Source organism: Talpa europaea (assembly GCF_964194135.1).
Source record: "Talpa europaea genome assembly, chromosome: 4".
Taxonomy (NCBI): Eukaryota; Metazoa; Chordata; class Mammalia; order Eulipotyphla; family Talpidae; genus Talpa; species Talpa europaea.
Genome location: NC_140070.1, coordinates 110,490,583 through 110,514,118, shown reverse-complemented (window position 1 = coordinate 110,514,118; position 23,536 = coordinate 110,490,583). Strand labels below are relative to the sequence as shown.

The 23,536-nt window shown below is 35.6% G+C and overlaps 1 protein-coding gene across 1 annotated transcript in view; it reads left to right on the top strand.

The window, feature by feature from the left end:
* CCDC50 (coiled-coil domain containing 50) overlaps window positions 1-19,066 on the top strand; it is a gene marked incomplete at both ends in the record, with an annotated part of 62,455 nt that extends 43,389 nt beyond the window's left edge. Inside the window, 7 exons of the mRNA XM_084232696.1 lie at window positions 1,392-1,919; window positions 7,612-7,727; window positions 8,162-8,206; window positions 8,316-8,420; window positions 8,988-9,067; window positions 13,681-13,787; window positions 18,957-19,066. Of these exons, the coding sequence (XP_084088822.1) occupies window positions 1,392-1,919; window positions 7,612-7,727; window positions 8,162-8,206; window positions 8,316-8,420; window positions 8,988-9,067; window positions 13,681-13,787; window positions 18,957-19,066 (1,091 nt within the window). The remainder of the gene's footprint in view (window positions 1-1,391; window positions 1,920-7,611; window positions 7,728-8,161; window positions 8,207-8,315; window positions 8,421-8,987; window positions 9,068-13,680; window positions 13,788-18,956) is intronic.
* Between the last annotated feature and the right edge of the window lie 4,470 nt (window positions 19,067-23,536).

The window sequence follows — 23,536 nt, the reverse complement described above, 5'->3', positions numbered from 1 at the left end:
AACAATTTGAGGTTTTTTAGTCAAAGCTCGTGGTGTCATTGATGCTTTTATCTCACCCTTCCTCTAGTCATTTATTACATCAACAACAACAAATTAAAAGAAAAAAATCAAAACCTAAGACAAATGGAAAGTATCTTAGCTACCTTAGCAATTTTCCATGAAATGAAGTTTTTTTTTTCATCATTTCAAAATAGTAAAAATCTTAGAAAATGTTAAAATTAATTATGCTGTTGCAAAGGGCATATTAATTTGCTTCCTTTATTTTACTGTGTGCTTGTGAACCTAAATGAGATCTGATGGAAGCACCCATCTATGTGTTGTTACTAAAGCGTGTGTTAAGGGCCTCCCTGGTGACGCAAGGGGTTAAGCACAGTACCGTGAAGCTATCCACAGCCTCTGCAGCATGAGTTCAGTCCCTGGTTGGCCGGGGAGCTGGCACAGCAGAACTTTCTGTCTCACCCACTGCTCCCCTCAGCAGTGTATTTCAGTCAGTCTGCCTGTTCTGTTCCCCACTCTGTCTGTAGTGAATCCTCTCACCCCCCACAACTCTGGCCTGTACCCCATTTCTTATATGAATGAATAAATAAATCTTTAAAAAAATAAACTTAGGGACTTGTATATTTAACACATACTGTAATTTTACACCAAAAAACACAACGATATAAGGTTATGAAATGTGTTTAGGAATTCATTGTGACATCCCTTTTTAAAACTTTACTGAATTTTGAGTATGATTGGGAGCATAGTTATCAGAAGAAAGCAGCAGGGTCATTTACTAACTTAAAATTCTCCTCTAATTCATCCTCTAGGTCCTCATTGAATTATAATATGGTTGAGGATTTTTGCTTTGACCATCTAAGGGGACATGATCAAGGAATATTAAGTCAGTAGATCATATCTCTGAACTAAGTAGAAACAACAATCTGGTATAGATTTATTGTCATTTCCAGTAAAAAAAAAAAATTGAAAATCTCTGACTGAATCACAAACCTTAGTTTTTTTCTGTTTTGTAAGATTCCCTCAAAATCCATTTTTCTCCCATCTACTACTTCCACACTAGTTTTATAAATAGAATTTAATATTTAATGGCTGTAATTTTTATATTGGCAAATATCAAATCACTGTGCTTACACTAATCATGATCAAGCGCTTTCAGATTTAAGTTATTTCACTTTATTTTATTTTAGTTGTTTATGAGAATCCTTCATGTCTACATGGATATTCCACTAAATGCTCACCCCTTATTTTAAATTTGTTAAGTTGAAAATATAACCTTCTCCATTTTAAAAAATGTTAAATTTGGGCCCTTCTGATCCTCTGTGTAGTGAGTTCATACTCTTATTAAAGTTAACTTGCATTTTTATGTTTCACATCCTTTTACCTACACTCAGACCAGCCACGGTCAAGGAGGGCAAGGGATTTGGGTTCTGGATTCTCAAGGTCTCCTAGACCCCAAGGTCATAAAAAGACTGTGAAGCCGAGGAAGGAGAAACCAAAATATCCGCTGGAAAACATGGAAGAACTCGAAGAGAATCATTCATCAGAAAGAACTCTGTCATCCTCCAGTTGGGGAAAAATGAGGGATGATCCTCAAATTAACTCTGAGCAGCATGATAGGAACCGACCTATTTGTGAGAGACCCCGAAAACCTCCACTTCCCAAGATCAGTGGTGAAGTATTTCTGAGTACTGAATTTGATGACCAGGAAGCTGATAGTAGCCATCAAACTCATAATTGGGAAAAAGAGGCCAGACACCAAGATCAACTTTCTCCCAAGTCTTCACAGAAAATAGGGCTTCACTGCCAGGAAGCTATATATGGGAGGAATCACAGGCAAGGTGAGCACAAAGAAAGGACACGCAGACCCAGGACTCCTCCCTTCTCAGAGAGTGAGAAACGGCTCCAACTTAACAACACAGGTAATAAAGGAGAGTCTCATCGGAAGTCTTGCTCTCATATATACATACAAACAAATGTATACTAAACACTTTAAGCAATCTGTTCTTTCTCTCAAGTTTGTCTTCAGGACTTTGAAATAAATCCTGGAACCATGTATTGCAAAATGTATTTACTTAATCTCAAGTCTGTAGGAAGAAGGAAACTATTTGTACTTTCCCCCTGTTGCCTTCTGAGAGAATACACATATTTCTTTGAAGGTTCTTCTAACACCAGATTGCAGTGGGCATGCCCATCCAGATATAATTCTTCATTGCCAAATGATAGGAAATCAAAGCTCCTGAATTTCTGGTTTGAATTCAGTGAATACAGATTGGTATGTTGGGATGTTCCTTTCATATCACTTTCCTAACTAGAAGGCCAACAGAACTGGAAGTTCTAGATGTTCTTGACCTCAACTTTTCCATCTGTAAAGTGAGGTATTGGATAGGCAGTCTCTTAAGACAGAGTTTTTCAAAGTAGGCCCCAGTCCATTTTTTGTCAGAATCAGCTGGGCTGTCTTTTGAAACTACAGATTTCTGGTTCTCATATGTATTATCATCTCTGGATTGCAGCCTGGAGTTTGGGCTTGTAGTAGACCTGGTGTTGATTCTTAAGTATACTTAGAGTTTGAAAACCATTGCCTTAAATTACTTTCTGTGTTGTAAACTTCTTTAATCCCTATACTTGGTGTTCTGAAGTCCCAATGTCAGGTAAGTATCTTGGCACTTACATAGCAATGGGATAAACATTAAATTTAGCCTCAAATTTTTGGCAACCATGAGGCTTAATTCAAGTACATCATTGACACTAATGGTTTCCTCTGTTCTTATCTGGAACTATTGTGAATTAGGCTTTCCCTTTGTTTATACCAGATGTTGTACCACTGCTCTGTCTAGTTCTTTTATTATACTGTATTCATCTTCCTCATTCTACTTCACTCTTACTGAGGTTTACAGACATGCAAGGATTTTCGGGAAAGGACCAGGGAGCATCTAATCTTACATCTTTTCTTCCAATTTAGCCAACCTCCATTTCTGGTTTTGAAACTGGTTTGTAGGTTACAGATCTCGGTTGATTCAGTTGACTTCTTTGTGTCATGTTTTTTCCTACTTAAGGACTTGTCCTAAAGTAAAGGAAAATTTAGTTCAGCCAGCTGTACTAAGTATCTTCTGCCAGTATTCTTGCCTCAGATTTTGTGTTTTGGAATTTATGTTTTGATCTGAGTCTAAGTGGGTTAATAAACCAAAAAGGTGGATATGTAAACAAACAATTGCAAATTAAATATCCTTAGAACAAAGAACTATGGAGGAGTAGAGTAGGAGGAGATAAAACCTATCTGGAATAGGCTTCGAGAATAAATTATACTCTATCCAGGTTTATAAAGATATGTTGGAGTTCTAAAGATGTAGGGAGAGGAACGATGATTATACCAACATCTCCATTTTTGCTCTACAAATCTGACCTTATAAGGGTGCCCTAAGGACTGGTTATCCTTTATAACTTTTAGTTACACATGATAAAGTTATCAGGCTTAGGAAGGGTAAAACTAATATGAGTCTAGATACTGATTCACAGACCCTGCTACAGGTGTGTGAACAGATGTTTTGTCTTTTTTTTTTTTTCTTGCCAGCACAAACTAAAAAACAGCGTTGCTAGGCATGTATTAAAATGGTCACAACATAGCTGCTACATGTATAGTCAACTCACTTTACAAATTTTACCTCCCCGGCTTTCTCTACCCTTTGGAATAAGTCAGAGGATCACATTAAAATATAATTACTAGGTACTGGTAGCTATTCTTATAGTTGTAAAAACAGTTCTTAAAAGTTCTTGGCCTAACCCAATGTTTTACTTAACTTAATGGTGAAGAAACAACATATAGGGCCTCCCCTGGTGGTGCAGCGGTTGAGCGCTGGGCTGCAAAGCTGCCTGCAGCCTCTGCAGTGCCGGTTTGATCCCTGGCCGCCGGCGAGGGTCCCACATGGCACGCCGACCTCTCCTGCCATGCCCGCTGCTCCCCTCAGCAGCGTATTTCGTCGGTCTGCCTGTTCTGTTCCCTGCTCTGGCTTTGGTGAATTCTCTCACCCTCCCGCGCTTCTGACTGTACCCAGTGCTTATATAAATAAATAAATAAATCTTTAAAAAAGAAAAAAAGAAGCAACATATAGCAGAACAATAAAGATCTGGGTTTAAAAACATTTTCAGGGGCCTCCCTCGTGGTGCAAGGGTTAAGACTCAACCTATGAAGCAATCCACAGCCACTGCAGCATGAGTGTGATTCCCGACCAGCCAGGGAGAAACCCACATGGCGCAGCAGACCTCTCCTGACTCGCCTGCTGCTCCCCTCAGCAGTGTACTTTGGTCAGTCTGCCTGTTCTTTTCACCACTCTGTCTCTGGTGAATCCTCTCACCCCTCACACCTCTGGCCGGTACCCCAACTCTTGTATACATAAATAAATAAATCTTTAAAAAAAAACCAAAACATTTTCAGGACAGGCTTTTATAGAGTCATTTGAAAAAAATGCAAAATAAAATTGCAAAATACTAGATTTGGTTGACTTAATAAAAGGCAGTAAAACTATATCATCTGTTGAGCTGTTAAATTGTACTAGCTTATTAATTTTCTACAGATTAACTTCCAGCCTCTCAGGGCCATAAAACATCTGCAACTTAGTACTATGACATTTCCTATTTGTCAGGCTGGCTTTTTATAAAATACACATAATATCAAAGAATCTAGTATCATTTTACCTTATTCCAAGCTTTGAATAAGTTTATCTTGACTATTAGGCCTTTTAACAACTTAATAGAATGTATTTGAAGGTATAGCTTTGTGTATATTGAGAGAATTTCTTGTGTCCTCGGACTGGAGGATGATGACCAGAGAAAGGTAAGCAAGAATTAGATTAAATAAATGTGGAACTGTTGAAATACATGAAGCTCACCTAATCTTTTGAAAGCTAGTTTCTTTATCATGTTTAGGATACCAGGATGAAGGCAGCCATTCCATTTATTTCCTTCAGCTAACTTCATTTTTAAAAGTTTAAAGTATGTCTGTTTTCTGTAATGACAGGCTTACAGTGCGCTGTCTGAACTTCCTTCTTACATTCTTACGAAAGCTCTTCACTTCTTGTACAGGGAAAACTACAGTGAGTGGGCAATACTGTTGGTTCAAAAATCTTGTATTCCAGCCTATGGAGATGTTTTTGCTCATGAGACTTCTGCAAATTCCAATGATATATTGAGTTCAGATAAACTCTTTTTCCTGTATTTGGGAATTAGATATTACCTCAAATTCTGACCTGTTAATGAAGTCATCACTATCTTTTAACTGCCAGGAGGTCACAATCTTGTCACCCTGTGCAGCCAATTAAGACTGTTCATATGCCTACTCATTTGAATGACTTCCAAGTGTCTGATAGAATTTACAGCAAAATATTTTCTCAGTTCTGGTGTGTAGAATAGAAGGCATGCTCTTGCAGAAAGTTTAGTGTCTTGAAATTCTGAACACATCCTACTCTGCCATTCTTTCATTGGATGGCCGAATTGAAGGATCGAGACATAAGTGTGATCTGTCCTGTCCTCCGCCACTAGACTTTGGGCTGCTCATTGAAGTGTCACTTTTCTATAGACAGGGATATGGTACAGCAGCCTGCTTTTCCCTCAGGTGTTGTCCAATACCACCTTCCTGAAATCTTTCTGGTTATGACCAAAGTATTCGAAGTCAAACTTAAGGATTTTATATTTCATTTAAATATGGCTCATTCTTGGGGCCTCTATGGTGGTGCAAAGGGTTAAGATGCAGTGCTATGAAGCAGTCCACAGCCACTGTAGCACGAGTTAGATCCCTGGCCAGGGAGCTGACCCACATTGTACAGCAGACCTCTCATGTCTTACCTGCTGCTCCCCTCAGCAGTGTATTTCAGTAGATCTGCCAGTTCTGCTCCCGATTCTGTCTCTGGTGAATCCTCTCATACCCCGCATCTCTGGCCTGTATCCCAGCTCTTGTATGCATAAATAAATAAATCTTTAAAAAATAAATATGGTTCATTCTTGAGAATATGCCACTTTTTCCTTGCTGTCCCAAACTACTCAGAATCTGAGTAAGATTCAATAACTCTACAGATGATGTGAAATTGAAGTGAATTCTGTGTTTTGGGTAGTCAGGTAATAACACTGAAGCTAAGAAAGCCAAGAAAGACAGGTTTTCTAATTTATTACTTGTGAGAAAGACAGATGAGTATGTTGCTTTGGGATTTACCCTGAAGTTTGGTTTAAAGATCTGCAAAGAAAGGCTTCATAAGGTAAATTCTCTTTGCCCAGGATATAATTGTATATTCTTGTTCTTTTCCTTTTTTGTTTAAAGCAAGTGAATCAAGTTTAATGAAGCTTTCTCATAAAAATTGTTTCAATGTATGGTTATTTTGATGAGCGTAATATACTAAATTAGTAGTTCCAATTTCCAATTCTAATTGCAAATCAGAATCAATTGTTCAGACTTTAAAAACTTAAAAAAAAATGAAAATCTCTTGGGTTTCGGTGATATATATCTATCACCAGTGAGATATATATGTGATATATCATATATATCATATATATAGCATATATATCATATATCATATATAGCACATATATGATGTATATATCATATATATCATATAGCTCATATATATATCACCAGTGAGAGAGATATATATCATATATACATATATGATACACCATAGTTAGGTACCACTGATAAAAGGAAATAAGTAATTAGGAGTACAATTTTATTCTCCCTTCAGTAATCCATTTAATGAAAGTCACTATTCCAGATGGCCTCTCTTGTTCACTGCATTAAAAATTTTATTTCTGAAAATGATATATTAACATTGTTGAATAATTCTAATTTGTAAAGGCCACAAAGGGGTACCTACTCACAATTTTCAAATGACTGTTAGCATTTACCACTTCATTAAAAGTTAGAAAAGGAATATATTCTGTTTATAAAGTTTCAAAGTAAGAAGACAAAATTCTCTACCAAGCCTACATGTAACTTTCTCCATAGAGGAATAGAATTCTAAGGTCTTTGTGCTTTCTGATTTCTTTTATGTTATATCTTCCCTAAAATTTAGCAACTATTCAACTGATCAAAGTTAATGGGAAAAATGTAAAGCAAGTGTGTTTATTGACCATCAGACAGAAGCTCTGGCGGGATTGCCAAATGACTAACAGATCCTCTCTCGTAACTCCCAGCTGTCTCTCTTCCCTCTGAAGTCAGGTATGCAAGACTGAAGCAAATAGAAGGAAGCCTCTGTTCTCCTCCAGTCTTTGACAACTTATCCTCTTTAAAACTCCAACTCTATGACTTTCTTTAACTAAATTAGTTTTATTCTAGTGACTTGGTTTTTTTTTTTACTTATTTTGCAAAAGCCTAACAGTTCCTTGCATAATTTTCTGCTGTTGAAGAACTTACGTGAGCAGAGAATTTTTAACAGGCAGGTTTGGATGCTTAACTGTGTTTAAATGTGTGGATTATCTACAACAGCATTTCTATGGAAGAAACTATTTCAGTTGCATTGAAATTTGGAATGAAGACGGTATGGTCAATTTTAGATACCAAAGACAAACTTCTGTTATTTTGCAACTATCAGAAAACAAACATGGTCGCCTTATACATTGACTTTTTTCTAGGAATGAAATCAAGAACGATGAAAGAAGTTGTCTCTACTCCATCACGAGTGACCCACAGGGATCAGGAATGGTATGATGCTGAAATTGCCAGAAAACTGCAAGAAGAAGAAATTTTGGTGAGCAAATGTTATTGTAAAAGTTCAGATGAATTAGTAGGTTTTTGTGAATTGAATCATACAAATTATATAATAGGCAGCATAGTGTTCTGTGAATTGAGAAACCGGTACCTCTTTTTATTGATGGAAAAATTAGGACAATAGAAGTAGAGTGTCTATTTTTACTTACTGAGTAAGAAACTGCAGCAGACTCCATCTCTCTTGTCTCTACATTATTGATTTTAGATGATTTTCTAAATATCACCTAGAATGTGATTAAAAAAAAATAGACCCTCCTGTGATTGGTGAAAGTATACCAACTGATTATTAACTTTAGGAAGGTCATCACAACTAGTTTCAGATGCCAGTTTATTTTTGTGTGAGGTTTTTTTTTTTTTTAAATCAACTACATGGATCCAATTAAAGTGTTCTTTTTTGTATTTTCTATACCATAGGCTACCCAAGTGGACATGAGAGCAGCTCAAGTTGCCCAGGATGAAGTGAGTTCTTGCTAGTTAATGAGTTCACTTAGCCAAATTCTTTGGGAATATGCCAATAATTTTCAGCCTACAACTCTGCAATTAACAATGTTGACTGGATTTTGTTTAGGAAATCGCTAGACTTCTAATGGCTGAAGAAAAAAAAGCTTATAAGAAAGCCAAGGAGCGGGAGAAATCATCTCTGGACAAAAGAAAGCACGACCCTGATTGGAAGGTAGGGGATATCCCCTCAGGTTCTTTTTTATTAACCTATGAAGGAGTACATATTACTAAGGATTACAAATCAGGAAAGTGAAAGGGGGAAGGCCACATTTCTAGCGCATTTCAGGACTTTCATAATTTCTAGGTTCTCTAACTAGTACTGGTATGTTCTCTTGGAAAAGTTCACTTAGTTTCCTGGCTCGAAAATCAGCCTCCCTAAGTCAGATATTTAGAAATAGGTTTGAGGAACATAAACCTAAATTCCATAGCCTCTGGGAATTCACCCGTTCTTCTCAGCTGCTATGTAGCAATTACTTTAACAGCTGGTGACCACCTCCACAGAGGAGTATATTCCTGTTTATTTTGCCCACTCATCTGGCTGCACTGACAGCTTCCAGCATACCTTTGTGAGCATATTATTATAAATCTCTGAATGGCCAGATTTAAAAATACTTTCTCAGTTGAATGTAAGAAATGTGAAATTAAGAGTTTGGCCTGATTTAGATATTTTCTAAACCTAATCTTTCTCTGTCTGCTGTTTTCTGTGTATGTGTGTTTTATTTGTGTTTGCTATCCATAGCCAAAAACAGCTAAGTCAACACACTCAAAATCAAAAGAGAGTGATGAACCACACCGTTCTAAGAATGAGAGGCCAGCACGGTAAGATGATACCTGAAAAGGAAGTGAGGTACTGTCCTCGGGGTAAGGAGATGTTGGGTTGCCTGAGAAGAGTGTTCTTTGGAAGTCTGACATTGTAAGGTAGACCAATTCTTGCAGGGTTCTCCTCAGACTTTGTTTCCACTCTTAAATTGGGTTGTACAAGTCAAATCAGGAAGGCAGGAAATTTTACAGAAGCTAGGACATAAAAGGAAGGATGTACTTCTGTTAGGACCATTTCTTATCTCTGGTTTCACTGAATTGATGCCCTCAGGTGAAGGGATGAAATTAACCATTTTACTAAGAAAAATCTCAAGTTGAAATTTTCATTGGTATGTACATGATATTTACACATGATTAAATTAATTTCTGTGTGAGACTTAAATAGGCAAATACTTATTTGAGTCATTGCAGACTATTCTAAATCCTACTAGATCAGATAGCCATGGGACTATGGTATATGTACTTGCTGAATTCTTTCAAACAGTCTTGGGTCATAGTCATGGAGTAACTGCTGTCTTTCTACCCCAAGTTGTCAACAGTTACATCCAGGGACGCAAATTTGTTTTTTTCTATTGCTTTCTCATGCTTTTCATTCAGAATAGGTGGTATGAGAACATTAAATTGAAAAAGACAAATGTAGCACTAAATCTAACATTTTAAATAGTCAAAATTAATAGAAACTTAAATTTTTGTTCTGATTACTAATATATTTATTCTTTAAATGTCAATTTTAATCACACAGAAAATTATACACTGTTGGCATTCATCTCCCACGCTTAAGCTGCTAGACTTGTTACCGTAAAATGAACATATTTAGTGTTCTTAAAAAGCCTATTTTTAAACTCATGGGTTTTAGAAGATAGAAACCCTTCAAAATTATATCACATTTATAAAGCTTTTAGGATAGCAGTAGTAGTACAGTCTGTCTAATTCTATTAAATTGGTTCTTAGAGCTTTTGGTTAAACACATGCCAGACATCTTTTAAAGCAGATTTTAGAATCTCATAGTTCAGTTTTATTTATATCCCTTGCAGTGTCCAAGCAAAATAAAAAGTGACTAATACATTCCCACTGTGTAAATAGGTGGAGTTTATTATGCTTTTTCCAGTCAAATGAATTAAAATCATCTTTAAGGTTATTTTGCAATCTTCTAAGCCCTTGGACTCTGTAGAACACAAATAACTTTGACGGCATATATGAAATAATAGTCTAGAGTGGCCACTTTAAAAGATTAAAGTTGAAAACAAGCTTCTGAAATGTAATAGATATTTTATGTATAGAAAGAATGAATCATTGAATGATCCTGTGTTAAATATGGCTGTTATAAAAATTAATGAAAACATACCTATGACTGGTAGAAATGTGAAGTCTTTTTTTTTTCCACTTGAGAGGGATGTCTTTAAATGTGATTTTTAGTGTGTTTCCCTGGTGGTGCAGGCATTATAGTCTCAGCTCTATCAAACTATCACCATCCACTGTGTCATGAATTCAATCCCTGGCCGGGGAGCTAACCCACATGGCACAGCAGACCTCTTATGTCTCTCCAGCTGCTTCCCTCAACAGTGTATTTCCATAGATCTGCCTGTTCTACTCCCCACTCTGTCTCTGGCCTATACCCCAGTTCTTGTATGCATAAATAAATAAAAATAATCTTAAATAAATATGATTTTTAGAAAAATTAGATATGCCAAAACAAAAATTAGTAAGAATTTTATGAAATCTGTGTTTCATGCTTAAAAAGTAAACCCTCTTCTTATAAATAATGTCTTTTGCAACTAGGAGCAGAATGTAAGCTTTCTGGTTAGAGTATATGATTTTCTTTTTCACATTTAACCTGGGAAAAATATGGCTTCAACAGTTGGAAAATGTGGAGCCTCCTAGGTTAAGATGTTTACTTCAGTATAGTAGCACTAGTAATAGAAGGGAAACAAATTTTCATGCAGAGTTATAATATTCATGGTGAAAAATAAATTTCTTTGCTATGACAAGACTTTCTGCTCTCTAGGGAAATAAGAGAACCAGTAGTCAACCTGAAGTAATTCCAACTCTGTAGTTTGGAAAATGTTTTCACCCAAGTTCCCAATTCTTTTAAGTATGGGATTGGAATTTTATTTGCATTTTTCCCTTAGAAAAACTTAAGGATTCAAAAACAGTTTCTTTTAGTTCCTATAGCATTCTCATGAATGTGAAATACACTAAACGCTATTCATTCTTCAGATATTTATTCAGCATCTGAATGATTGCCACCAGCTTAAGGTGGCAGTAAGCAGCATTGAACAAGAGGGAACTATTTCCTGCTCTCATGAAAGTTGCAGTCATTACACATATGATTATGATTGCTATGTATAACAAGTCCAGGGTCTTATAAGAACATAGGGAGACACTTAACCTAGTCTTGGGTGTCTGAGGAGACTTCTTAATGAAAGTTTGAGAAAATTCTAAAATGCATTTGTGTCGCTAATAAGAATAGGAAACAGGTAATGGATCAAATACATCAAATACTATGAAACATTATTGTTAGCAGTAATTTTCCAACTTTGGATATGATTATCCTTAACTTCAAAACAATGGTCTCCAATGCAACAGAGTAATTTGATAGCATTCCCAGAAGCAATAGACTGGATTTTTCCTCTGTTAACGAAAATTGAACAAAACAGTACACCAAGAGAATTGAGGACATTGTAGATTGATCAGGTTATCCTTCTGTGGAGGTCCTGGGAGATCCTTGTTGGCTGCCCTGTGCTTTGTTTCACGCCTTAACATCCTTTTTCATATTGATGATTTGAAGGTGAAACAGTGACCATGTAGTTTTTTGAAGTATCACTTGACTTTTGCTTTTCTGATTTTTGATTGCCTAATGAAATTTACAAGAGAGTAAAGAATAGATTCTGCTATCCTGATTACCAGTCCTGTTTTTTTTTTTAGACCTAAGTTTTTTTTTTTTTTTTTTCTACCAGACCCAGTGCATCTTTCTTTTTTTTTTAATTGAACTTAAAATATTTTATTTTATTTTTTAAAATAAATTTTATTTTTATATTCCCCATACAATTGCAACCCCCTTATTTAAACCTCAATCCCTCCCTTCCCTGACCCCACCCCCCTAGACCTAAGTTGTTAATTTAGCAGCCACCTGCTGCTTTGTTATTTGAAGTTAGATTTCTTAATTTAGGAGTCAGATTGTTTTATCTCAACTTTTTACCAAGTACTACCCTACTTTTTAAAAAGTAACAATGTTATAAATATCATTGGTAATTGAAAGTAAAACATGAGATTTACTGCAAACATTTATAAACAGTAGTTTAAAGAGAAAAACAAGATATAGGCCACATTATTATGCATTAATTGTGTATGAACAGTGCATGAAAATGTAAAAAATGTATGCCAAATGTACTTTTGAATGCTGATGCTGTATGATAAGAATACACATCTGTGTAGCTGTGCATAGTATAATAGTTAAGAGCACTGTTTTTTGAAATACAGTAGAGTTTGTTGAGCCCTGACTCTGTCAGTTAACAGCTACTGTATGAACTTAGACAGATTGCTCACCTCATGTAACCTGATCTATCTCTAAAATATCAATACGTGTATGATAGCTACTGAGCAGACTTATTCTGAAAGTTAATATGTATATGGTAGCTACTGAGCAGACTTGTTCTGAAAGTTAATATCTCAAAATCATCTATGTAAAAACTATAGTATAGTCCTAAGGAGAGGACTAGGACGAGGGAGAGCCCTACTGTGTAGGGACAGGGTGAGAACATTTGAAAACATGTGCTTTATCATTACATGACAGAGCCCATTGTACCAATCTAGTCATAATTTTATAGAATTCAGAATAGTTATGCCTTCCAGATTATATAGGTAAAATACAAAACAGCCTACAAGTGATTACATATTTAATGGATCTTAACCACATTTGGTTGCCTTCAGAATTTGAGCATACCTTTGAGAAATAACCAAAAAAGGAGATTTTGTTCTTGCTCTTTATTGATGTCATATGTCTGCAAAAATCTGTGTTACGTACTTTAATAAAGTTTGGAATAGTAAACAATTCCCAGTGTTTTTTACATTTGTCTTCTTTTGACATGGATTGTTCCACAGTGTGACAAACCTTCCCTTCTCTAAGCTCTGCTTCGCCACCTAGTGGAGTAAGGAGCTTTGTTCTACCACTGTCCCTTCTACTCTCTTCCTCCTAAAAGTTCCTCCCATTCAGCTAATTTTCCCCCTTCCTTCCTTAACTATCCTTGTTTCTTTTTCCCCTTTTATCTTTTTCTCCTCTTCTTTTTTTAAAAAACAAACAAAACAGTGAAATTCTCTTTAATGGCAGCCATCATATCTCATTAGTTTTTGTTTCTCTGTCCCTCAGCACAGTGTCTTACACTTACTGGCTATTCTGAAAATACTTGGTTTAATTGAATTATATACATAAAAAGAACACTAAGATAAAGTAGTTTACCCAAGGTCACATACTTGGCCACGAACTAAAATGAGAATTCTGAAACATTCTGGCTGTGCATTTCTGCTAGAAATGTTTTCACCTTGTGATCCAATGAGATGTGGAATTGTAGTCACCACTACTTTAGTCTCTCTTAACTTTCTGATTTCCACTTCAGACCACCACCACCTACCATGAAAGAAGCTGAGGATTTGGATTTCACTCATGCAACAAACCAGCATAGTTCTACACGTCATTTCTCAAAATCAGAATCCTCACATAAAGGTAAGAAAAATATATTCAGTCAAGTTTAGGATTTTTTTTTACTAATCTTCAAACTATGGTGGGAAAAATCAAATCCTATTCTGTAGATTACTGGAATGGAAAAATAAGTTACTTTCCTCTCAGTGAATCAGTATAGTAGTCTTCATTTATTAAAAAAAACTGGTGGCCTATCAGTTACCCTCAAAGGGTAACTGTATCCCTGTTTTTTATCTACTGGGCTTTTCCTGTAGTGGCTCTTGTTTTACAGCCATGTGTCCATGACTGTTAATTAGACTTATACACATATACACACCACACAAAATTTTTGTACAGAAGAAAAACAGCAGGGCCTCCCTGGTGACGCAAGGGGTTGAGCACTGCACACTATGAAGCTGTCCACAGTCTCTGCTGCAGGAGTTCAATCCCCCGCTGGCCAGGGAGCTACCGACATGGCATAGCAGACCTCTTCTGTCTCACCTGCTGCTCCCCTCAACAGTGTGTTTCGGTTGGTCTGCCTGTTCTGTTCCCCACTCTGTCTCTGGTGACTCCTCTCACCCCCAATCCCCCATCCCTCTGGCCTGTACCCCGGTTCTTGTATGCATAAATAAATAAATTTTAAAAAAAGAAGAAAAACGGGGCAAAAAAATGAGAAATAAATTGGATCAGACCTTTAAAATAAAAATTTGATTACAGTTGCTCTTCTAAGCTAATGCATTCACATATGTGTATTTTATGACAGTGATAAAATGAGATAATAAAAAAGGTATAGTTTCTTTTATTAGTTTCTTGATCTAAAAATGGAGGTGTTTTTAATAGCTATCAGGATTATGTAAGTAAAATACATGAAAGCAGATTGCAGTAGACTTTGTAAATATTAGGTCTTCTTGATGTTTATTTTTTGTTATGGTTTTTAAAGATTTCTTTGGTGATGGTTTTTATTACTCTTTTCCAAAGGCTGATAGCTTTTCCAAATTTCTTTAAATTTCCTTTTCTTTATAACATACCAATGCACAGGTGCCACTCTAAACCAAATAAATCAGAATTTCTGGGAGAAAAAGGATCCCAGACATTTGTAATTTTTCAATAACTTCCCTTGCCCTATTTTCTTCCATTCTGACATTCATTGAGGATTGAGAGTAAGACAAAAGACATTATTTAAAAAGCAAGATTAAGTCTACATTACCAGAATAGCTATAATTTATATCAGTTGGTGACCTTTTTAGATTCCATTGTTTAACTGGAAGTAGCTCATGACTTATTTCCCTCAAATTACATACACACATTACTTAATAAAGTAATGTGTTTTTACATTTGTCATACATTGATGTATAATACTGAAATAACACATTGTTTCTATGTATAAATATTTTACAATCAAGAACAAAGAAAGCATGAACTATTTGAAATGCATAGAAATAAAGATAAATTATTTTGCTTGAGCAGGAAGCAAAATTGAGAAAGTTTTAAAGATTTCCCTTAATGGTGTTTCTTCTTTTTCTCCTCCTGTCTCCAGGTTTCCATTATAAGCAGTAAAAACCTAGGAATCTGCCTTGAACATGGACTCACTATAGCAGATACTGCTAGATGATGATACACAATACATTCCATGCTTATTTTTTTTTTCTTCCTGTGTTTGTATTCCTGGGATTTAGCCTCATATGTTTTATTGGCCATAAAAAGTCTTAATTTATTTAAAATGTTTTGGTTATTCCTGATCACTTGGGCAGTCAAGAAAATCTAGCTTCCGAAGATTGGCCACCTCTACATGGCATATGCTTCCTGTGATGTAGTACCTAAGAGCTCTGCAAAATGCCATTTTTTTCCCTTAGGTATGGAATATTGGTATCTAGGGGCTAGATTTTAATTAGCAGTTAGAATTTTTTAGAAATCATCATTAAAGTAAAACATATTTGGATACAATGCAGAATAAATTTTTGTTGTGCATTACAAGAAATATTGAAAGACAGAGCCTTCGCTTGTTTGTACTTTTCAGGAAAAGAGAAAAAAATCGCATCCGTAAAGTATCCAAAAAAACACACCACACTTGGAACAGTTGAAATATGTTTCTGACTACATGAATTAAAGAGGTTTTGCGTACCCTTTTATGCCCTCCTGGGAGAATTGGCCCAGATGTCATTCTCTAATACATTCTCTCTTATTGCTCCCCTCAACAGCAGGCTTTCTGAAGCCTTTGGGCAGGAGGCCATACATTGGTATTTACTGACAGAAATTTAATTCTGTGAAAAATTTTAATTCAGGTCTCCACAAAGACAACTAAAATTTTAAAATTTTGTGTCTCTTCTGTTGTTTACATGCACTTAAAGAATATAGGAAAATGGAATTGGGAGAGGTTTCTATGAGTGGTGATGCCATCATTCTCTCTACCCATAGATTAAAATTTCTTTTTTTCTTACAAAACATGGCAGTATTTGTTGATAAGCTCTCAAAAATAACTTGTGTATCTGACAATGATAATAATTCTACATGAAGTTGATTTATATTTGTTTCTCTGCAGTTGTTAATGATAGCCACTGAATTCTTTTGCCTAAGACCTTTAAAGCGCTCTTCAAGAACTCTCAAGTCTCTGTTTAGCTTCTAACCCAATGGAAATGCTTATTTCCCCATACTAATCAGTTCACATAAATGGCAATCAAGATATGTATATATACACACAACACATATATATCTACATACATACATGTATATACCTTAAACTTGACTTGCTGTTATTTTTCATGGTAGGAATCTGATGTTTTTGGCATTTTAGTATGGGTTGTTTAGGGAAAAATAAATAGGTGACTAGAGAAAAAGTTGTTAATCCATTCTTCTCTCACAGGGAACTGCATTCTGTTTGCCTTATCTCTATCTAGTCTTTAAGGTCAGACAGTATTCAGGAAACTATTGAGAATACTTTCTTAGAGAGGTTTTGGGTCTTTCATTTTGAGAAAGATCTTCAGTTGCATAAATTTTTTGGATTTCGGGAACTTAGGTAAAAGGTATTAAAGAGTTAAGTATAGGAAAACAGTAATCTAGAAAGAAACAAAACCCTAAGGGGGTATCTAGTCATTTCAGAGAAATGTAAGAAACTTAAAATGACAGAACTTTGAATGACTGTGATGAAAGAATTGAGGAAAATTCTTTGTTCTAAACATGGACAGACAAAATAGAGGTACTGGCCTTAAATCAAATTCCAGAGAGTGGTTTCAATACCCAAAACTTAGGCCTTGCTGACTGATACAATGCTATATTTCCTTTGTCTGCCCTGTGATTTTGTCTCATGTTTTAAAAAGTTTTTTTATGGTAGCTTTAAAAAAAGTTTATTTTTATTTGATAATTCGGCAAATGGGTAACTTAATTTGCCATATTTTTATTTTATAAATCTTTATTTTTCTATCTTATACAATGGTTGGTTTTACTTTGAAAATTCATTTCCCTGCTTCTCATGTACTTCATCCAATCATATTTATTACTGTAAAATGTTTATTGAGGTATTTCATTCACGGAATTTCAGGCTACTTAATATATAGTCAGATGGTAAGTTTCACCTGTCTTAGTGACCAAAGGTGATATTTCTCTTGTGACACCCCATTCAGCATCTGTATTAAAAAGGTGTTCCCTTTTTTTTTTCAGGTTTTTAAAAGATTAGAATTTTAAAATTTTTTTATTTTATTTTTTGTAAAGCGAACATTTTTTAAAGAGTATCAGAATAATACTTTTCCCTATGAATAAGGAGACAGAATTCAAACTCAGCCAGTTAAATCTTCTTAATGTTATTCAAATAATGTAATAATTATCTTTGAAAATATAGAAGCAACTAACAATTGTATATTAAGGAAATGCCAAACGCTCTTCACTGTGTTCTCTACTTTGAACTTTTCCATTTTTATATAACTGTGGAAGCAATTATTTTTTTCCTCTCCCAACTTATGGACCACATGCAATTTAATGTTGTGATGAAAACTAACATATCTGGCCTTGGAAAAATCTTTCTGTTTTTACCTCTGCTCCTGTAGGCCAGAGAATACCAGTTCTCCCATTCACCCCAGTATTGCTAAATGAGCACAGTGTTATGGATCCTTAGATCATAATGTTTCTGGACAAGTACACCCCCTCCTCCCAACTAACTGTGAGCTGTTGCATAGAAGCAAGGTTAGATAAGGGTCAGATTAAATGTTCTCAATCGAAAAAAATTTGACTTTTTGGGGTAACTGGAGAGTTACTATATGTAATTTAAAAGAACATTGAAATTTTTAGAAATTGAATTTGTATACCATTGAATTACTGTTTCTTAAGTGACTTTACAATAACCAGCAGTAGACTAATGAATTACAAAAAGACTCTCTGGTGTTTAATCATAAATACATGTAAATCAGAAAAGAAAGAAATGGATAGATGCTCCAGGATGAATGCTTTTTCAGAATAGCAGTGGCCACTTGGATCTAAATCAGTGTATTCCAGAATGTGTGACCTTGGGTCACTGAACTCACTCCAGAAAATTATGAACTGGACCCAATTTCCCTTTACTTCTCTACTGTGCAGCCTAACTGGGTGATGAATAAATTCATTACTGATATTGCCTATGCCTTTTCCTCAGTGTCAGAACTTTTCAGTTTAAAAAGTTAACTTTGATAATTATTTTCTTTAATACTGTCCAAAATCCTTAAGTTTTGTCTTGTGCCAAATTGTTCTTTGAAACCACCTACTCTAATAATGGTGCATTTGGTTTACCACATAAGTGGCTAGGCCTTGATTTTTAAAGAGTTATATCATCATATCAAAATCAGTTTGAAGAATACCAATCTTACTCATTTGCTCAGTGATGATTTTCTTGAAAGATAACTGGTGATTCGGTCTAATAAAGGAGCAAGACAGCTGTATATTTGGCTTTTTTTAAGTCTTTGAATTCAAAGACTTAAAAACCCTTTGGGAAAAGTAGTATTTAGGTGGGGAATGTTGATTTTAAAGAGAACACTGTTCAGCTGGATTTCAGTGTATATACTGTGCCATACTGTGACAACACTGACTTTTAGAAACATAAAACAGATTTCTAATGTAGTTTGTCCATTACTGCTCACAATCAGAGAAGTGATTATAGAAAACAGTATCATTTTCTCCTCATAATTGGTGGTAGCTCTAAGTTTTAAAGCCATAACTGCTTATTTACTGTTGATAGTATTTTTTCCTCCATAGCCCATGATAGGTCATATGGGCAGGAGATGCAAATTGGAGACTGTCCTGATAATGTTGCATGGGACACAGTGTCATCCAAATTCCTGGTGGAAGAGCCTCTTTATCCATAATAACATACAAGATAATTAAAAGGAAGAGTCCAGGCTGTTTTGCTCCTACTATTTAACTTGTTAGAAATGCTGAAATTTAATTCTAGAGAAGGTGAGGAGATAAAAATAGAGAAATTCTCACTTTAACAGAATCACTTTTCTGATGAGACCTGCTCTTCATGTCAGCAATGTCTATAAAGAGCAGAATTGCCTTAAATTAGCTTGGTTCCCACAAAGTCAGTGTCCTGTATATCCTGTATGTGAACAACTGTCAACTCTCCCTTAGAGATAAAAATTCGCAAGTGATCCCCAGTCTTCTTTGCCATCAGGAGCTTTGGGCCTCTTCCCACTCAGTTGTGGGTGACCAATACATGCAAAGATACTTCATTTCAAGTCGCTTCTCAATCTGTGAATGTCAGTGGCAAACTGACATTTGAATGTCAGGCCAAAAAAGACTGGTAGGAAGAGTGAGAATTTCCTGGCCAGGTTTTTCAGGTGATCACTTCCTGAATAATTAAGAATTGACTGCCTGCCTTTTCTATGATTACATAAAAGATTTTTCCAAAGGTTCTTTTGTGTGCAGTAAAGCCAATCATTGTTTTTTAAGTGTTTTACCAAGACTCGTGTTTTGAAATGCACACCATTAACAAAAAAGGAGAAGACCAACCAAAACAGAAACATTTGCTTAAAATGGAAGATATGTTGATGAACAAGTATTTCTATTGTATTGCTTTTAAAAGAAACAGGAAAACTTTTCTATGATAGAGCCATGTTTAAGTTTTTATTGGATGCCACAGACTTTTAGAGTCATTGAAGATATCATGTTGATTTGTGGAACCATCTGGTTCTTAAAAGCCATTCTCTTTTCCTTATATATTTGTGGGCATTGTCTAGAAACATGTCCCTAGTAGATTTGAAAAACTTTTATGTATCCTTAGCAAACCAGAAAAAAATTTTTTGGAGTAACTCTTCAAGCATAGGAAGCCAGTACTGTGCTGATTTCAGCATTGCAGGTGAGAACAGAATTAATGTTTGCAACTTAGTGTCCCATTATTCATTGCTGAGGTTCATATGTTAAGAATAGAAGTATGGAAAGACAGGGTTTGAGTGACATTTCCTTCACAAAAGAGCACGGATTCAAAACTGTACACAGTTGAGAAAAATAAATGATTACACATCATATACTTAGAACACATTTTTGTTCCATTGAATTTCAGGCCATAATTACTAAGGTAGTTTTTAGCTATTAAATTTGGGAGAGCATTTTTTGCTGTCAAATTTTTTGATTGCATTAATCTCTCAAATCCCCTTAGGCTGTAACTTCAGCTCTTGCTATAAACTGAAAGCCAAATGCCCTTTCTCAGAAATAACTATATTTTTCACCTCTCTTTTAAGGCAATTCAGTATTTATTTGATGAAGTATTGTAAATAACAAGGCGGTATTGTGGGAAGATAGCATATAAAAATAATTTTCCAAAATGAGAATTCTTTGTAATGGGGTCTTCCTGAAGAGGAATCCATTCCAGCAAAATACAATATTTTGAAAAGGTGCTGAATTACAAAGTACAAGAGTTTGCTCATATAAATCAAGTTGCTCAGGAAATTCGAGGCGGTGCTGTCACTTGTCTTACAATTTGGAAAAGTGCTCTCTTGAGAGAGATGCTACACAGTGTCCTGGCAGTTTCTGATTCTTTAGTAAGAACCTTTTGACATTTGGAATGTGGATATGTTTTGAAAACAAGTGAGATGTTATCTCAAATTCTCATCAATTTGTGGACAAGCCCCAAAGGGAAAGGCAGCTTTGAAATAGAACTGAACAGAACCTTAATGCAATACAGTTGCCTGCTGAGGACAGAAAACAGAGAGGCCACCTCAAACCACATGCCTATCTAGAGATTAAGTAAAACTGTGAGGGACACTTTGTGGGTGCCTTAAAGATGACTGGTGTGGGATACTGATGGGTATGTATGCACCTGTCTGGACTAGGATGGTGGGAACAGTCTATTTCAATTCGCCCTCATAGAGCACAAGTTGTTCCTTCTCATGACCCCGTTGAGGAAAATGAGAAACGGTCCCAGTGACTTTCGTGTATCTTGGGGAGTCGAGGTGGTATGTCACTTGACACTTAAATGCTCAGCCACCCTTAAATGCCAATTTTACATCTACATTAGTTCATCTATGCAAGCTTGTGTTTTTATAGTTTTTTACACCTTATATCCCATTTCATTCTTTAAACATCTGATTTGGCATTGATATTATGGATAATTTTTAAACCAAAGTATCGTTTAAGTCTGTGTGCTTGTTTTCCTGGATGGTTTGAGGCAAACACCAGTCTTGTCTTTCTCTCAATAAAGTCATTCATTTGTTAAGTCAATGGCCTCTGTCTCATGTTTACTGCACTGAAGCACTTAAAAGTTATAGGAGTATTTTTTTTCCTTAATAAAGTAATAAATCTTTGTTTCATACTAGTAAAATTTTCTCTTATTCTGGTTCCTTCAACTTTCTGTTGTATAACAAGATATTAATGTCTAGGGCATTAAAATTCTCAACAAATAGTCTCAAGTCTAAAACTAAAGAAGTAAATAAAAATATATAAATAAAATTAGAGACGTGAGTTTGTTTTGTATATGGTGGTTGGTAACTTGGTTGATATATTTGGGAGAAAAACAGGTTAAGTGGATGTTGACACAATCTGAATGATTAAAGAAGCCATGAGAGCAACAGCCTGGTCTGTGCCATACCTTGACCGTTCATGCTTTTTGAAAATAGATAATAATTACAGTTTATTCACTATTTCATCTTTAGAAGATGTATTTTTTAATCATATTTCTTTGCTAGCATAGTCATGTTGTAGAAAGTGATTCTGTAGAAATTTAGCAGATATTTTCCAATAAGATAGTGGCTACTGAACCAATTTTTGAAGAGGTCACTAATTTCCCTAGGCTGCAGTTTCTTCTCTGGCAAGTATTACAGAGAACTCAAGCTATCTTTTATTTATATATATACTAAATGCCACTACCAGATGCCTATCCAATGCTGTGCAAATGTTGTTAGTATAGTTGAAGAAAGTATGGTTTTTTATTTTAGATTTTAGAATTAAAAGAATGAAAGTGACACTTCTAAAAGCGAATTAAAAGTTAAATATGTAATAAACGTAGTTGATTTTAATCTGCTGCAGGAAGTGCCCAATATGGGTGAATCTTGTGGCATAAGGTTGAGTCTGAGTGTAGGGCTATAGCGATGTAATGTGGTGAGGTAACTCACAAGACAGCCCCTCCTTAAAAGCAGCCAGGACAGGACTTTGGATTACTATAAATCACAGGGGGTTGAGAAAAATTCACACTTAAAACTGCACAAAGTCTCCTTGTTTCTTCCTGCCCATTTTAACTGGGTTACATGCTTAAACACGAACTAAAAACTGCAACATGTACTAAAGCAGCCTACAGGAATGAGTAGTCCTCGATACGAGTCCTGGCTTTGCTGTGTACTTGCTTTAGGACTGCGTGCAACACCACTATCTTCGGCAGTGAGAATCTATAGACTCCTTGAGGTATAAAGTTCTAGGATTCCTGCTGTCAAAGACTGCTGGGTTCCTTTAAAATGCCTCAGAAAGAGCCATCTTAGGCACTACTAGGGGCCTCCGAAGTTGAGACTTGATAGGCATTCTTCTGAAAAACCTCAATCGTGATCTTGTGTTACTCTTTTTAAGTTTATTTTTGACAAAGATTGTAACTAAGGTCTACAACATGATGTTTTGGTTTGTGTGCCCAGATGGTGCCCAACTTGTGATTTTTAAACTTTATGATAGTTTGAGAACAACAGGCATTTCACAGGATGCAGTAGGATCCTTGATGCTGGACTGCAGCAGCAAAGCCTCAGCACCCAGGCAGCCAGGTGATCATGAGGTCATGCTATTCTACGTATGCAAGCATTTTTTGAATATTATGTTTTGTATCTGCACACCCTCCTATCTGCAAAATGCCTCTCTTAGATTCTCAACACTATTAGAAAAATGAAAACTTTGTAATAGTTGCTTTTATACAATTGCAGGCTAATGTAAGTGGTTTGAGCACATTTAAGATAGGCTAGTCAATTGTGTGTGAATGGTTTCAACTTTATTTTTATCATATGATGGTTTATTGGGAGGTGACCCCTGTTAAGATCTGTACATTGTAAAATTACCACAGCCAGACTAATTAACATATCACCTCTTGTAATTACCTTTTGTTTGTGTATGGTGAGAACAGATCTACTTGGCAAATTTCAAGTATATATCAATAATACATTAACTGTTAATCACCATATATTAAGTATCCAGAATTCATCTTGTAACTAAAGTTTAGCTTATCTTAAACTCTTGACTACACTAATCTGATCCACACCTAGCAGATTGCCTTTATATTTCTTCTAGGCAAAATCTTTTTCTTTATCCTGAAGCTTCAAATGCACACTCTGAAAGGGATTTCACCATCAGCACACACAAAAGCAAGG